Source organism: Nematostella vectensis, chromosome 6, assembly GCF_932526225.1.
Source record: "Nematostella vectensis chromosome 6, jaNemVect1.1, whole genome shotgun sequence".
NCBI classification, from domain to species: domain Eukaryota; kingdom Metazoa; phylum Cnidaria; class Anthozoa; order Actiniaria; family Edwardsiidae; genus Nematostella; species Nematostella vectensis.
In genome coordinates, this window is record NC_064039.1 from 9,819,023 (window position 1) to 9,835,831 (window position 16,809).

Genomic DNA, 16,809 nt, shown 5'->3' on the forward strand with positions numbered 1-16,809 from the left:
CCTATGTTTACAGTTAAATCAGCAATAGGGACAAAAAATGAGCTTGGGCTACCTGTGGTTAGGTAGAAGCGGGTTTTGAACTTATAAAGGGAGGTTTGATCCTCGTTGCGGTAATAATTCGTCGATAGTTTCGGAGCCTTTGGGTCAGGCTATTGGTAAGGCTTTCCGCGGAATATCTATTGATGGAAAAAGCATGTAACGTCTTAAAATTAATATTTTCCGAACCGTCAGACCTTGGCAGAGACGTACATAAAAGACTGCGCCCGTGACGCAGATGGGAAAATAATAAAATAACTGCAGAAGACCTTTCTGATAAAGAAACTTTCTGGCTTATTCGCAATTTTTGTTGCTGTTATTTTGCCGCTGAAAGCGCGAGTTTGCAACCCAAAACCTCACGCGTTCTGTTAGTGCAAGCGCGTGCGCAGAAGAGCCAGCAATTGTTACGGTCACAAGTTCGAACGTTTTTCGTGTGCCAATCAAGTGTTTTAGACAAAAATGAGAGAGTACAAGTAAGCCGCGTTTGACTATGAGCATCCCAAGGTGAGTAGACAAAAAGTCATGAAGAGTAATGTATTTTAAAAAAAAACGCAATGAATATTAGGGTTAGCCTGCGAAATAAGCGATTCTGTGGAGTTTCAGCAGAGAAAGTCTTTAGCCGCACGCCTTTAGCCGCACGCGAAATAACTCGTGTAAAGAGACTTTCTTAGTTTTTTTTCGCGAGCGGCTAGAGTCGTCTGCTTTCGCAGGCTACAGAGAAAGATCGAGGTTTTCTATGTTTTGGCCGATATTAGTGTTTAATTCGCTATTCGAGTCTGCCCTGGAGAACTGTTAATAAATAGGATATTGGCAAAGCAGACTACCAGTTTTTGGTTGTACACACTTTTTGTTTTATAAGAACTATTTTCTAAGAACGTTCAGACTGAGATTTCACCAAATTTTTCCAAAGCTACCAGATAGTAGAGAGGCTACCAGATAGTGAAGCAAAATATATTTTTATTGGAGTGATTGATATTATAGAGTCATTGGTATTATATCCTTACACTGGTGTGAAAGTGTGATTTTTACACTAATTCGAAAATCATCACAGCATGAACTAAGAACATTCGTAACCATATTTTCAGATGTGCTCCGAAAATAAGAACGGCCCAGACTCAACTAAAAATTTGACGTTCTTATGAAAAAGAGAAACTGAAATTTGACGTTCCTATGAAAAGGAGTACATCATATTCATCACTCTGATTCAAGAACACGCACTTCTTTGTAGATTTTACATCTACACGCATTTTTTCAGCAAACTGTTCGAAGAAATATGCAAAGCAAAGCCGGTGACCGTACCAGGTCTTGACATCTCGGAGTTCCGCATTTTGCTACTGGGCCAAGCGGGGGCGGGGAAGTCCAGTTTCTTCAACACGATAAGATCTATTTTCCGTGACCATATTACAAGTCTGGCGAACGCTGCAAAGCATAGAGGAAATGCTACATCCAAAGTAAGGATTCAGAATTTTAAAGGGGTATAGGCATCTCTCAAACATACCATACATATATCAACGAATAATTCTGGAAAATAATGGCATATTTGGATATAGGTACTCTTGAAATGAAGTTTATTATATAAATGAATTTGATAGGAGAGATTGATATATATAAACCAATACACATCCTACCACACAACAACGCTATTCCCTCAACTGCACTTCAACAACCGCACTACAACAGCCGCACCGCAACAACCGCACTACGCCAACCTTACCGCAACAATCCTACTAACATCAACAGCACTTTAACAACCGCACTACAACAGCCTCACCGCAACAACCCTACTAACATCAACTGCACTTCAACAACCGCACTACAACAGCCGCACCGCAACAACCGCACTACACCAACCTTACCGCAACAATCCTACTAACATCAACTGCACTTCAACAACCGCACTTCAACAGCCGCACCGCAACAACCGCACTACACCAACCTTACCGCAACAATCCTACTAACATCAACTGCACTTCAACAACCGCACTTCAACAGCCGCACCGCAACAACCGCACTACAACAACCTCACCGCAACAACCCTACTAACATCAACTGCACTTCAACAACCGCACTTCACATCAACCGCAACAAAAACAACACTACATCAGTCGCTCCGCAACAACCATACTAACATCAACTGCACTTCAACAACCGCACTACAACAACCGCACTACGCCAACCTTACCGCAACAACCATACTAACATCAACTGCACTTCAACAGCCGCACCGCAACAACCGCACTACGCCAACCTTACCGCAACAATCCTACTAACATCAACAGCACTTTAACAACCGCACTACAACAGCCGCACCGCAACAACCGCACTACAACAACCTCACCGCAACAACCCTTCTAACATCAACTGCACTTCAACAACCGCACTACAACAGCCGCACCGTAACAACCGCACTACAACAACCTCACCGCAACAACTCTACTAACATCAACTGCACTTCAACAACCGCACTACCAACCTCACCGCAACAACTCTACTAACATCAACTGCACTTCAACAACCGCACTACAACAGCCGCACCGCAACAACCGCACTACACCAACCTTACCGCAACAATCCTACTAACATCAACTGCACTTCAACAACCGCACTACAACAGCCGCACCGCAACAACCACTAGATAAACCGCGCCACACCAAGCGTACTACGTCAACCGACATTACATTAACCACACAAAATCAACATTGCTACATCAACCACACTACATAAACCACCCTAGACCAACCGCACTACATCAAATGCCTTGTATAAACCGCATTACATCACCGCATCCCATTATCTAAACTATATCCGCCACACTACACAAACCTTATCCGCACTTCTTCGCCGCAACCTATCATCAGAACTTCATCAACCGCCCTACACAAACCTTAACCGCAGTTCTTCACCACATCCTATCATTCTAACTTTATCAACCCTTTCATAGTTTTATAGCATCTTTGGAATCAAATCGACTCCAGCAGTACCTTCTATCAACTGGGGAATCTACGATACGGTGGGACTGGTACCTAACCATGGACTGAGCGTAAATGAGCTGATATACATGGTGGACGGAAACATACCTAACGGATTACATGTAAGAAGAAGTGAAACACACGTATCAAACCTTTCTTTGTGTACTTTAGAAGGAACACGATAAAAAAATAGAATTAAAAAATCAGCAGCTGGAGTATTTGTTCTCGCCGTCCATGAAGACTAGTCTTGAATTTGAAGGAAATCCTTACTACTAACAGAAATACTAAAAAAATAAGTGGGTACGATACTGAGAATAAGAAAACCAGGGGGCACAACCATTGCCTCTATTTGCAGTTTCCTTAATGCCGCTCGGTGCAAAGCTACCCTTCGAAAGCATACCGCTGCACCACGCGCGCCGGCGCAGGTCACGTACGCATAACCTCTAGATATCTGAGACGCTGCCCTGTGTTGTGAGTCTAACCTTGCCTAAATGCGAGCATTTAGCCTCATTTAATTTGATTCTGCCCTGTCTAAGTTTGCACCGACTTTCAGTTTCGTCCCTGTGGCCGTATAACACCAGAAAGTCCCGGATTTATCGAGGGTCCGACCTTCTCGCAGAGAGCCCACTGCGTCGCGCTGGCGATTGATGCATCTACGGTCACTTCAATACCAGAAGATTTATGGAACATGTACAAATCACTTCAGGACGCGCTTAACGCCCGCCGTAAGTCCTACGAGTAGCTTGGCAATGTCACCAGTTTGCTTCCGGTCGATTACGTAGCAATCTCCGATAAATTTTAACGGAAAATGCGCAAAATATTTCAAAATTGTAAAAGCAGTGTGTCTCTTGGGAGTTTCTTTGAGGATGTGACTAATAATTTAGAGTGGACGGTTTGTTAAATAGTGCGGATTCTAATAGATTTTTTGTCTCTTGCCGGTTGAGGTTTCCATAGGCCCTTAAGTAAACTGGTGACAATCCCGCTTTTAAAGTATCATGTTACGTTTCCATAGGCCCTCAAGTAAACTGGTGACAATCCCGCTTTTAGAGTATCATGTTACGGACCGGTTCCCTGCATCTAGGGGGACAAAGAGTATAGACCGTTCTTACTCCTATTTTTATTTTAAAAACCTAAAGGGGATTGAAATATAACTCTTGGTTGACACCCTCAGATGGAGCATAACAGGGCGCAAGCCTAGGTCACCACAGGGGTAGTGTAAGTGGGTTATGTGACAGGATATTAACACATTGTCACCTCAACCGGCCTGTACCGGCTTTGGGAAGTACCCACAACCCAAAAAATTCATAAATGCAAAATAAACACAACAAGATGAAGATACTCAGGCATCAGTCTAAGGGATAAATGGTCTTGCAGATATGCATCCAACCAAGGTGTTGGCATCTACTCTTAAGCCAAATAATAGCACAGGTTCTTTGACAAATCTCAAATCGAACAAGGAGAGAAAAGCAGAATTACCCCTCTCAATAAAACGCTCAAAATACCACACAAGGGAGAGAGATCAGCAAACACAGCTCAAGACACAAAGATGTCTTTACGTATTGCAAAGCATTCTGGGAGATCCAGGGGAAAATTCACGAGGGAAGTCTTTTCACCCCGAAGCCAAACAAATCAATTCCAGGTCATACAGACCCAGAATAGCAGTGTAAACAATTTTGGAATCAATTGGGTTTCAGAAAAGACAGCATTTAGGAGAGCTGTGGTGATTCATTAGAAAATTATTTTCTCATCCAGGCAAAGCCAAACAAGAAAAAATCATCATGAATCCACCTTGGCTTGCAAATATCCATAAGCAAAGCACTCAATTATGCCCCAAAAGACTTCATGATGTCCTGAGACAATCTCCTAATATGCTCATAGCTGTATTTTTTATGAAAAATACAAGCAACCATCAACTTGTGCTGGCTTCAGCACAACGACGAGGGATTAAAAGTGGGGACCGCAAAGCACTGTTGGAAAGCTTGGATGCCGCTGACTAGGTGCAGCTGTGTTTGACTTTGACGGGCTGTATAAAACTCAGAATAGGGGGAGGTATCTGTTTTCAGTCTGTTTTTTTGTAAATTCAGCTCCAAAAAAGCCAGGAGTCAATGGGTTAACATGTCGATACTTGCAAGAAAAATGTTTATGAAATTGACTGAGTCTTCCAGTTAGCTTTTCTTATGATGTTCTTAATGCTCGGGAGGAATTTTAAGGAGATCGAAGATGCTCCCGAGTCTTAACCCACTAACTACTACTTCTGGCCATGGGAAAAAAACATACGTTATGCTGTTACTACACCTTTTGCTTTTCATTAACAAGAAATACGCATTCATTTTAGCCAAAATTACAAACATTTAAGCCGATGTACTGTCATTTAAGCGAAAGTAAAATCATTTGAACTAAAAGGAAATACATTAACGAACTTTGAATAATTGAGTGCACACAATTGCATTTTCTTCACATTCATTTACACTATTCGACAACCAGGAATAAAAAATCTATTTTCATTTGCGCGTTGATACATAACAATAACACAAACAAAATATCAATAATACAAGACATCGCAATCAATACAGTAAACAAAATATTCATTAACATTTTTATTACAGCAAGTTCAAACAATAGTATTTTGTGAAAGTTATTTGCGTGCTTCTTACAAACGTTAGCGCCTCCGTACAAACAATAAGCCCTTTATGACAAACAATATCCTAAAATAATTATTCAATTACTTCTCGTTTATTTGTGCCCTAATATGCAAATACATGCAAAATAAATGATACTAGTACTCAAAAATCACCCTTCGATCATTTCGCCGTTGAGGCACATTTTGGCTGGTGTGATGGTGTTGATGTTTCGTTGAAGCGCTTCCAGCAACAAATTTGTGCGATTAATACCTAATGGTACTCCTCTGTTCCTTGCTTCATCTCTGTTGTTTATTTCTGCCTGTATTTGAGGCCGTGAAATATCTGCCTTTATCGCTTCTTTCAAACAACAAATGCGCTCAGTGGTACCGATTCATGCAAACATATTTACCACGATGTCTGAATGGTCGGTGATCGAGGGCTAATGCAAAGTGCAGCGAAATGCTCTATGTAGAACTTTAACATGACTCAACGTTATTGAAATAGATTTTTCGTTATTGAATGTAAAGAACGCGCAAATGCTTGTATAAACCCAGTAATGTAGGTCATATTCGCGTGAATGACTCGTTAATGAAAAGCAAAAGGTGTAATCAGGGGACTCTCCGTGAGGGGGCGTAAGGGGCCCAGGAAAACCACAAGAAAAACGCCGCATTGCGAAAAACCGCAAATCGCTTAGTTTTAAGGAGGCAAATCTCGACCGATTACATTCATGTTTCCGGAAGATAATATTCAATCATCCGTATTTGAAATGCTTCTGTTTTATTTTATTCATCGGTAACCGGACTATTAGTTATTTAACATATGGACAGACCAGTTTTTTTTTATAAACTTTCCAATATATTTCCCAAAATAACCGATGTTTCTTCTTTAAATTTACGGAGATACATTATACTAAGACATGATGGGGATCATAATGGCTGAACTGACCGGGCAATTTTTTTTTTTTTTTGGCGCATACTCCATTTTGTACCTTTGCGAATAAACCACACACACGCACTGATTCTCAGACAAACCCTAACACTCTCTTCTCTTTGGACTAGTTAATGTCCCGTAGCGGATGTCCCCGTCTGTACTCGGGCACAGTAGAACGTCTCCGTTATAACGATAATTTCAGAATAATGATCAAAATTTCGTGTTCCAACAGTAAGATGTATGAAAATGATCTCGATTCCAATGAGGGTTTCCCTATATAACGATGTCCCTTGCCATATAGCGAGGTTCTACTGTATAATACGTGAATAATTCACATCACCCTCGAGAACGTTGTTGTTTTAATGCACCGTAAGTGTACTTATAAGACCACGTCATTGAAAATAGTGGTTCTTTCGCAGGCATTCCTTTGGTGGAATACCAATGAAGCCTTGGTTCTTACTGGACATATACATCTTTTTTAGGAATTCCCTTGGTGGTTCTAATGACCAAGATAGACGTCGCGTGTCCACAGACCCGCACCAACATCATGCATGTATTCCACAGCGACATCCTTCGAAAACGAGTGCGCCTGATCAGCCATAAGCTACAAGGATTGCCCGCCAACAAGATCTTCCCAATTAAGAACTACGAGTGGGAAACCGAGATGTCGGTGAATGTGAATAACCTTTCTCTTATGGCCTTGCGTCAGATGTTACACTTCGCTCAAGACTACGTTGATGACAGAATTGACTATCTGCGCGAGACAGGGGGTCTGAATCGCCTGAGCATGCGCCAGGTGATGTGTCTGCTCCTAATGGTGTTTGTAGTGGTGGTTTTCGTCCTCTATTGGACTGGCGAGCTTCACTGGCTTACACATTTACTTGAATCATTCAAGAGCGACGAAGAGGAAACAGAGGACGATTATTACTCATGATTAATTAGACTAATTAGTCGTTACACTGAATCTGATTGTCAAAGTCAAAGAAGATTATATTTTTCTTAAAAATTAACATATCGTCAGTTGTGATTTTTTCATACTTTTGATTTATCATAAAAAAAACTCTTTAGAGAGCCAATATATGAATATAGTCAACGCACAAGGGAAGGACACGTGTTATAGTGAAATCTTAGTTAAAAAAAAGGCTAAGCTCATATCTCAGTTTTGTGTAGAGTGTTCTCATTTGTCCCGTCCCATATGTCCAGATTTTGCAATTTGTTTTAGTCACTAAAAACATTTTCCTTATTCATAAACAAGCCGAAAATCGTTAAGATCAGCCAAAATTATTTCAGTAATACGCTAGATATGGGGCTCTAGGACATAATAAAGCGACTTGCGCTGAGACCACGTGCCTGTTTGGATGGCAAACTAGCGCGCGGCTCAGGCTTTAAGCGGCAAAATAACAGCAGCAAAAAGCAACTTACGAAAAGAGCAAGAATTCTTTTTTTCACAGAAATGGTTTAGTTTCAATTAAAGATTTTATTTTTTCGTCGTTCGCTGGTGTGACGGACGCAGTCATTGCTGATTTTTTTGTTTGATAATTTTGTTTTGAATTTGCCACCCAAGGTCACGTGATCTTTTAGCTCGAGTCCCCTATTGAAATATCTTCAAAGCAACTATGACGCTACAGTTCCTTATACAACACTTGCACTTAAACAATGTTCCTCTGAAGATTTTTGAAATTCTGCGCGCGTGATCCAGGCCATCTATAATTGCACGTTTAGCGCTGGCTTGTGAAAAGTTTTCAAACCCCTCAAAAGTTTCAGATCAGAATATCAGTCGACTATTTACAAAATACTACGAACATATAATATAATAATATTGCAGACTATACGGGATTCCTGTGGTTGGCCGTGAGGCGACGGACTGGGGAGAGCAAGCTCAGAGTTTGGGGTAGATGGTTTACTGTGACGTCACAATTCTTTCCAACCACAGGGAACCCAATCCCTTGTAAGAACGCCTGGGGCTAAAAAATCAAAATTCCGGAGAAGCTGCTAGAGTTTGTGACGTCGTGCCATTACTGTGCATATCTTCTGATGGGCTAAAATCTTGTGTTTCGTCCTCGCCGAGAGTCTGTATCTGAGAGTTCAAACGTACTTCATGGTTACTTGCAAGTTGAGACTTGTGATCTTTATGTCGAGTTTGACTCTCTGTAAAGAAATCCTTCACTTGTTCATGTATAGCGGATGAAATGTCAACTCCCATAGATTTAGTCCCGTCTTTGGGGCCAAATCGAAAAGGAGACTTTGTTATGGAGGGTTTCGGAGGCATCTCTGCCCCCTCGACAACACGCTCAAAGTCTTCTTCGAAGTCCAAGTCGATGAGATTACCCTTGGACCCCCCAGGCTGAGGGGCTTTCGTATTGGAGGATTTGTTACTTCCGGGCTGGGCTGGTCTTGTTTCAGATGTGTTTTGAGCTGTGACAATAAAACAATTTGTTGTTCATCAGGTCGATTATAGGTAGCCATGCAATTTCAACAATTTGCTTATCAACTAAGGGAATGGTAGTCTTATTTTTCTTTGCGCACTTCAAAATGTTTTCTAGGGACACCAAGTAATTCTAGAGAGACTCCTTACCACAAGGGCTAAGCTTATCTTTATTAAAAACTTAATCATTTTAAGGGTCATTTCAGCTCGATTTCTTCGGATAAGCCAAAATTTCCTGTTAGACCAGCTCTTTTATTTCCCTTTACCTGTGGACTAGTACCGTATAAGTCTCTCTCAATGGATTCCATAGGTTAGTACAATACCTGAGCTCTGAATCATTTCTCTTTTTCTTAGAACTTTTTCTCTGAGTTTACAAACTTCATGCTCCATAGCAAGGACCGTAGACTCACTATTTTTCACTTCCTCCACAAGATCCTGGTGATACAAATGATGAAAATATGATAAATTCTTTCCTTCCCATATTTGATTCATTAAAAAAATAAAACATGAAGAGATTGCCAAAATAACACTAAAATCACCCTTCACCGTGCAAGTGACCTTTAAAGTTTCACTTTATGTGATGCTTACTTTTTTCCACTTTCTACTGACCTTCATCTTGATCATTAGCTGCATGCACATGGTGTGAGTTGTTAAGCAGCCATCAGATCTAACTAAATCATCTCTGATAAAAAACAATATCAGTGAAAAATAGCTATAACAGCAATAGTGACGCTGACAATGAAAAACAGCCATCAGACCTAACTAAGCCATCTCTGATAAAAAGAAAAATATCAATGAAAAAATAGCTTTAACAACAATACTGCCGATGACAATGAACAGCCATTAGATCTAACTAAGTCATCTCTGATAAAAAGAATAATATCTCAATGAAAAAAAGTTATGACAACAATAGTGACGATGACAATGAACAACAGCCATTAGATCTAAGTCATCTCTGATAAAAAGAATAATATCAGTGAAAAATAGCTATAATACTGTCAAAAACAAAGAACAGAAGCCATCAGATCTAACTAAGCCATCTTTAAAAAGAACAATAACAGAGATTTACAACAATGACAGTAATCGTGATGACAATAGACAGCAATCGTTGGAACTTACTTAGCTATCTTTTATAGAAAGAATAATACTGTAACAACAATAAAATAATAAAAACAAAGGTAAAGTTGATTGTAGCCATTTATATCTTGAAAGTATAGCGTGCATTTTTTTAAAGATAACCTTTCCCCATTTTTACTTTTACCGTACATAGCCTACCCCTCACAATTTGAGGATTATTGGCTGTGATAAAGCTAGAGAAATTCTATATTTGTATTGTGGCTACGAATATTCAGCTTCTCTAGAATAGTGAAGTGGTCCCTCTTAGGTGTGAAATATCAAACATTATTATTATTTATCATTACTATTAAGTGGTCCCAATTTTTGAAACACCTACCTGTAATCATCAATGATATTGTTAAATCTTTCACATTTTGTTCTGATGCTCTGAGGCTGCAAGCGATACTCAGAGTGCGAAGTGTCTCTAAGGTTCACAACTTTTAACTTGTGGGATTTGAAATTGCTGTATAAAATACATACGGTCAACATAAGTCCATTTGATATAGAAGTGGTGTTTTGAGATGATGTTGCACACAAAGACTAAAAATTGCATTCTGCCCTTTGGGCAAAGACATCTAGGATGCATGAATACCTTGATATCAGGAAAAGTTTTTGCAAGTACTAGCAAGATCAAGAAGAAGTCACCAGTTTTTGCATCCTATATCCCAAGCTTCGTGGGGTTCTTGATGCAGTACATATATCAAGGAAAATGAGGCCCCATTTAATATTTATGGTTCTGTACAGTTTGTGTGTCTGTTGTGGTTGGAAATTCATTTTGGTTGGAATTTTTACCAACCAGTTGGAAATTTTTCAACTTGTTAGAAATTTTACAACCAGTTGGAAATTCTCCAACCAGTGCAAAATCTGGAAGACCTCAGAAGTACCAGGCATTCTTTTTTGATAAGTACGTTGGGGTTAGGGTTAGGGAATGGTTGGGTAAGTCTTTGTCGAAATGAACTTCAAGTATCTTTTGGTTAGGGTTAGGGTATGGTTGGGTAAGACTTTGTTAAAATAAACTTTACGTAACAAAACTGTGTGGAAGATATCTATATTTAATTAATTAATTTGGGCGCATTTCTTACAAGCTTCTGTAAACGTTATTTGGCGATCATTGTCAAATCGTGGAGGTACTGATGACGTGCAGTGGTTCAACCGATTTGGAGCAATTGTTCCTTTGATGCGCCCATGTTCAGTAACAACTGTGCAGTAATTACTCTCTTCGACAGACACTACTTTTCCAATGAGCATACGTGGGTGAAGACAAGAGGTTTTGTCAGGTCTCTCAATTTGAAGGGCCACAATATCATCCTTCTTGAACTTTTGCTTTTGCTTTCTCTTGGTTTGTTCTACCATTTTCTGGTTGTATGCTTCTTGCCTTTCAATTCGCTTCTGACGTTTGGCTCCTGGCATCTCATCTTCATTGTCAGCCACATTTCTATGTTCCCTGTTGGCTTTAAAACCAAACACAGACTCGTAAGGTGTCTCGTTGATTGTGATGTGTGATGTTCATCGTATATGACGCTTGCGATGTGCTTTCACACCATCTCTTCATTTCTTTGTGGGCCTCAATTTGAAGAATTGCTCTTAGATCTTCTTTAAAGGTTCGGTTACTTCTCTCAACAAGACCTTGAGTTGTAGGCATACGAGGTGAGCCATGACTAATTTGAATTCCGTTTTTCTCTGCAAATGCTTCAACAAGCCGATTCTTGAACTCTAGCCCGTTGTCCGTAATCAATTTCTTGGGATAGCCGTATAGGGTGCAAAAAGTGGATAGCACGCTAAGAACTTCTTCACCAATCTTCGAGGATAGGCTGCATGTAACAAAACTTTGTGTGGTGGTCAATTATATTTGCTACCCATTTATGAACTTTTGAGCATAAACAGGGGCTGAATAGAAGAAGGGGAGAAATAAGAGAACACTATTATTGCTCTAATTATTGTGCAGTCTTACATGTCAGTCATTCAATACCCGCTTTCGCCGCACCTATCTTGAGTTACGTTCGACAAAAGTGCGTAATTTTAGACTCCTCCGAAGTTGGCAGGTCCGAGTCACGCAGAGCTTTTGCGTACGCAATTTTAGAATACGAAACACATCTATTTAAGCCCTATTAAGGTTATGGCGTGTTTTCAAACGTTGTAAATTCATTGTAATGGCAGCACAGTTAGTCTTTTGCGATATTTTTTGCTTTTTATCTACAAAAGTTTGCACTACGCTCGTGAAAAGATTTGAAGTCTCTGTTTTACGTTAATACGCATGCGTGCATTTATAACAAGCATGACGTAAGGCGCGTCATGAATATTACAATAAAGCAAGATTTAATCGCTCATCTTTCGTCACAAGCCTTAGTGGTCAAGTGGTAAGGGCTACAGACTTCGAAGAGAAAGGTTGAGGGTTCGAATCACGGTAAGGTATGAAAAAAAAATGTAAATTAGACACAGGTAACTCACTTAGTAGGGTAATGAATAAATAGATAACTAAGAGTGTAGAAAGTAGAGTGGGGGGAGAGGAGAGGAGAGGAGAGAGGGAGAGGAGAGCAGGTGTAGGGTAGTGGTGTTCTTTTAATACCCCCCTAAAAATCCAAGCCCCTGTTTTATTAATGAGCCCCCAAAAATATAATCCCTTTTAGAATGATGACAGATAACCACAATTTGAAAAATTTCCACTGGTTTGAAAATTTCCAGCTGGTTGTAAAATTACCAACCGGTTGAAAAATTTCCAACTAGTTGAGAAAAATTTCCAACTAAGATAAATTTCCAACCACAACATGTCCATTAGGCAGAGTGAAACAGGAAACAATGCACAACTATTCACCATGGAGTTCTCGTATCAGGCGGCTAATATTACACAAGATACAGTAATGTCAGCACTACAGAACAAAGCAACTACCTTTTCATTTGGTTAGCTGATAAAACCTGGTAGTTATACAGGTGAGTTGCCATTCCTAATGGACAGCATGAGGTGAACAGAGCAAACAGGAACTCTGAAATCGAATATCAGCTATGAGTACTACAGTATGCAAAGAAGACAAAAGGGAACTCTGAAATCGAATATCAGCTATGAGTACTACAGTATGCAAAGAAGACAAAAGGGAACTCTGAAATCAGATACTACAGTACTACAGTGCATGAAGAAGACAAAAAGAGACTCTGAAATCAAGAACCAGCTATGAGTACTGCAGTATCAACTATGATGATGCTATTATGATGAAGAAGACAAGTTTACAAAATACCAAAATAAAAACAGATACAGTAAAAACAGAAAAAAACTTAATAAAAAGGAGTTCAGTTGTTACCGTGTGCAGGCTGAAATCCCAGCTCCTGCATGAGATTATGATGGACATATCTCTCCCTCATTGTGACAAGGGCTTGCGAGTTTCTTCTGTATTTGTACCACCCAATGACCTCCTGACAGAGAAAAAGGAATCATTATTGGAGATAACCTATATAACAGTGAAGCTTGTAACTATATATTTTGTACAAGGTTAGGTATATTATCCCTGTATTTCATTTGCTCATATTGAGTGGTTATTGAAGGGAGGGGAGAGTTGTTAGTAGTTGTGGATTTGTAATCAATAACTATTTGCAGTTAATAACAAGGGTTTGAGCAATTAAAGGAAGGTTTACCAACTTTTCTTAATACTAATAATAATTTATTTTTCTAAGTTCACCTGTGAAACAAGATATATATGCAAAGGTTTGAGTCAAGAAACACAATTAATAAGAACAAAGAAATTACATCTTATCTTATCTTATCTTCGTATGTTCAATGGTTTGGCATTTTGACATAAACCTGGCATAGCGACATGGACATAACGACATAGGAGAAAAAACCTGTTTTTTCTTTCATGTCATTATGTCCATGTTATTATGTCGGGCTGTCGTTTGTCGTCATGTCATTAGTGTGCACCAGGCATAAGAGAGTACCAAACATTAACATACCTGTGCTCTATTTTGCAATGTTTCCTTCAGCTTTTCACTGTCAATTTTACCAACCTCATTGTAGAAGCTGCATGCAAAAGAAATCAAGAATCAATGAGGTTAATAGAGTAGAATTATTCAGCTAATGGTTTATATGTACCTGCATGTGTGAGCTAACAGCACTGAAGCATCTTACCTGAATACTCTGCTACATGGTATAAATCCTTGGATAGCTGCAATACATCAGACATTGTCAGCATTGTATTTGGGCTTTAGGATCAGCAACTAAGTCATATTTTGTACCAATCATAAAAACACCAAAAACCCTACCAAGCTCCCCAATACCACCCTTTCCCAAGTACATCATAGGATCAAAATGTCTAACAAACACTTTACTTCAAACAAACATTGCTCCCCAACATCAACAACTAGTTCCATTAGCACCAACAAAGGAAAGGCCATATTTGATGCTTGTGCAATGTGATGTCAGGCAGAGATGTAAAAAAAGTGCGGTAAAAATTAAGATTTTGAACAAGCCCCCCCCCCCTCCCCACCCCCACAGTGCTAAATAACGTATGCCCATGCGCATGTTCTGGTGAAAATAACCAAAATCTCAGTGTTGAATCATTTCGAGTAATGGTACGAAAGGCTGACTTCGGTCGCTGTTTTGACTTACTGTACAGCATTAAAACCATACTGTACAAAAGATGACAGACTTGTTTGATAATGAGGGAGTCATAAAGAAAATTTTAGCCTTAGGTTTGGTCTAGTTTTCTTAGCATTCGCCAAAATGTGACAGTTCATTAAAACACCGGCATTTCCAAACAAAAAGGATGGTTAACCGCGCGGTACTGGAACTAGTCTTGGTGTTTTTCAGCACTGTCGCCCCCCTCCTCAGTCTACTTAGCAGCCACTCTTAGTGTACGCTACATGCTACATGCTATTTAGAAATATCAATCCAGCGCAGTAAGATATGAATGTCTCGATATCCCCAGCAAGAATCAGACTCAAACAAAATCTTTGTACCAGAAAAGGCTGAGTTTGTACACATTTCAACCACCCAGAAATGAGAAGGAACCAGCAATAGTTAAGTAGGGTGAGACTTTCAACTGCCCCAAACCAATACCACTTATTCTGAATAAATACACATCACAAAGCAATTATAGGTTGTCGTGACATTTTTTTATAGGATAAAATGAAATTACAGGAGGTGATCGTGAAAATATTCAAGTCAAGTATTGAGACTGACTGAGACGATGGTTAGCCTGTGGTGCCTCCAAAATACTTCACACCAAAAACACTCGCCATAAAAAGACTAGTCAAAAATTTATATTTCAACTCCACTATAGTTTTTTAGAACCTTTAACTTATGGCACAATAATTATCGTATAAATGAAGACATTACACAAGTGTCACAAGAGTTCAAACAAACAAGGCATACTTACTCGCAATACGTTCAAATCTCAATTTCTCAGCTTGTGAGTCACTGATTGTGTTTATCGTTCTGCCCGTAGAATCTCCCAACAACAAACCCTCCTGCAAATAAGTCCCATCAAATTACCTGGTCTGTTGGATAGATTATCTGACTTGCGCATGTTTAAGGGCTTACCACGTCGTTTTGACCTTTGGTGAGCTCCTGAAAAAGAGACGCCATTACTGCACCCGATACTCGCGCCTCCATCTTGAAATCTTCTTTGAGGGTGAGCCGCTGACCACATTACGAATCTCGCCACGCAAGGTATCATGGTTTATGGGGTTCTGTACAGGACCCGAAATGATCCCAGGACCCGAAACGATCCCAGGACCCGAAACGATCCCCAAAAGTACCCCAACTGATCCCGGGACCCGAAACGATCCCCAAGAGTCCCCGAAATGAACCCCAAGGAATTGCAGTAATGGACAAACAAAAGGAATGTGGAAGGATTGGCTTTCAGTTTTAAAAACATATGAAACATTTAAGCGTCATTTTTGTCACTATCCAGAAATTTGAATTAACTAAAACCATAGTATTAAGATTTTTATATACGACTGCGCGGGAAATACAGCTTTCGACAGCTTGGTTGAGTCAACAATTGGTGTCAAATAAAAATTCCCGTGATGGTAATTTGAAGAACCAGGCGTGAATAAATAATTCATACATAACAAGCCATAAACGAATGTCTCCAAAGATTAGACATGCCTCTGCTTTCCCGTAGGAAAATGTTTGTTTGTGTTCGGTGAATGAAAGACCTATCATAAAGAGAGATAGAGAGAAATCATTCAGTGGTGTACGCACTACTACATAAGGAAATTCAAAACTCACATATTGCTTTCAACAAAAGCCACATCTCTTAATATTTTGCAACGGTAGTAAAAGGGTTGTTCGAGTGCATTACTCAGTGTGCTTTTGTAATTCCATCTTCTCGGCCAAACCGGCTGTCGGTAAATATTCGCTCGTGTGAACATGGATTTCGTGGTGAAAAACACGTTTGGTTGTCAAATGAATATAGATTTTTAGGGTGATGTTTACCGGAAACGAGATTTATAGTGTCAGAGTCATGTGTTGGAACTGCAAATGTTTCGAAGGTCAAAAGTTTGGTTGTTCTGAGCAAGGCTGTGCTTTGGCTGTGCTATGTTTATGTTGTACTCCTTTCAGTAGCAATTAAAAGTTGTGTATTTGTTTAGGACTCTGTTTATGGGTTTACCGCCGGGGCAATGTAATAAATAGAAGTATTGTATTGGAATTTAAGTTTTTTAAGTCATGTTATTTAGAAATAGATTGGCTGTCAACCCTAAATTATGCTTTAAGAATTGG

General features: G+C 39.7%; 2 protein-coding genes across 3 annotated transcripts; one reads left to right on the top strand and one right to left on the bottom strand.

Annotated features, from left to right (window-relative positions):
* Nucleotides 1-258: 258 nt before the first annotated feature.
* LOC5519799 (interferon-induced protein 44-like) lies at nucleotides 259-7,715 on the top strand. Its single transcript, XM_032364638.2, has 5 exons — nucleotides 259-540; nucleotides 1,292-1,487; nucleotides 2,978-3,127; nucleotides 3,559-3,730; nucleotides 7,039-7,715. The coding sequence occupies exons 1-5, from the start codon at nucleotides 527-529 to the stop codon at nucleotides 7,488-7,490; spliced, it is 984 nt and encodes a 327-aa protein (XP_032220529.2). The 5' UTR covers nucleotides 259-526; the 3' UTR covers nucleotides 7,491-7,715.
* A 328-nt stretch (nucleotides 7,716-8,043) lies between these two features.
* Nucleotides 8,044-15,735, bottom strand: LOC5519800 (BRCA1-A complex subunit Abraxas 1). 2 transcript variants are annotated; one of them, XM_001639704.3, is made up of 10 exons: nucleotides 15,625-15,735; nucleotides 15,461-15,551; nucleotides 14,212-14,248; nucleotides 14,037-14,103; nucleotides 13,391-13,502; nucleotides 12,985-13,078; nucleotides 10,435-10,560; nucleotides 9,591-9,663; nucleotides 9,305-9,416; nucleotides 8,044-8,971 (listed from the first exon to the last, which is right to left on the bottom strand). In XM_001639704.3, exons 1-10 carry the CDS (start codon nucleotides 15,694-15,696, stop codon nucleotides 8,529-8,531), a joined length of 1,227 nt encoding a protein of 408 aa, XP_001639754.2. In that variant the 5' UTR covers nucleotides 15,697-15,735; the 3' UTR covers nucleotides 8,044-8,528. The 2 variants fall into 2 exon arrangements, with proteins under 2 accessions (XP_001639754.2, XP_032220528.2); XM_032364637.2 differs by lacking the exon at nucleotides 15,461-15,551 and having other exon boundaries at nucleotides 15,577-15,691.
* Between the last annotated feature and the right edge of the window lie 1,074 nt (nucleotides 15,736-16,809).

Bases quoted from the DNA above. Each gene is read 5' to 3' on its own strand.
- LOC5519799 (XM_032364638.2), top strand. The intron at 1,488-2,977 runs GTAAGGATTCAG...ACCCTTTCATAG, and splicing joins GAGGAAATGCTACATCCAAA to TTTTATAGCATCTTTGGAAT. The intron at 3,128-3,558 runs GTAAGAAGAAGT...ACCGACTTTCAG, and splicing joins ACATACCTAACGGATTACAT to TTTCGTCCCTGTGGCCGTAT.
- LOC5519800 (XM_001639704.3), bottom strand. From the start codon at position 15,696: ATGGAGGCGCGAGTATCGGGTGCAGTAATGGCGTCTCTTTTTCAGGAG. The intron at 14,249-15,460 runs GTAAGTATGCCT...GATGTATTGCAG, and splicing joins GAGATTTGAACGTATTGCGA to CTATCCAAGGATTTATACCA. The intron at 13,503-14,036 runs GTATGTTAATGT...TTTCTCTGTCAG, and splicing joins CATTGCAAAATAGAGCACAG to GAGGTCATTGGGTGGTACAA.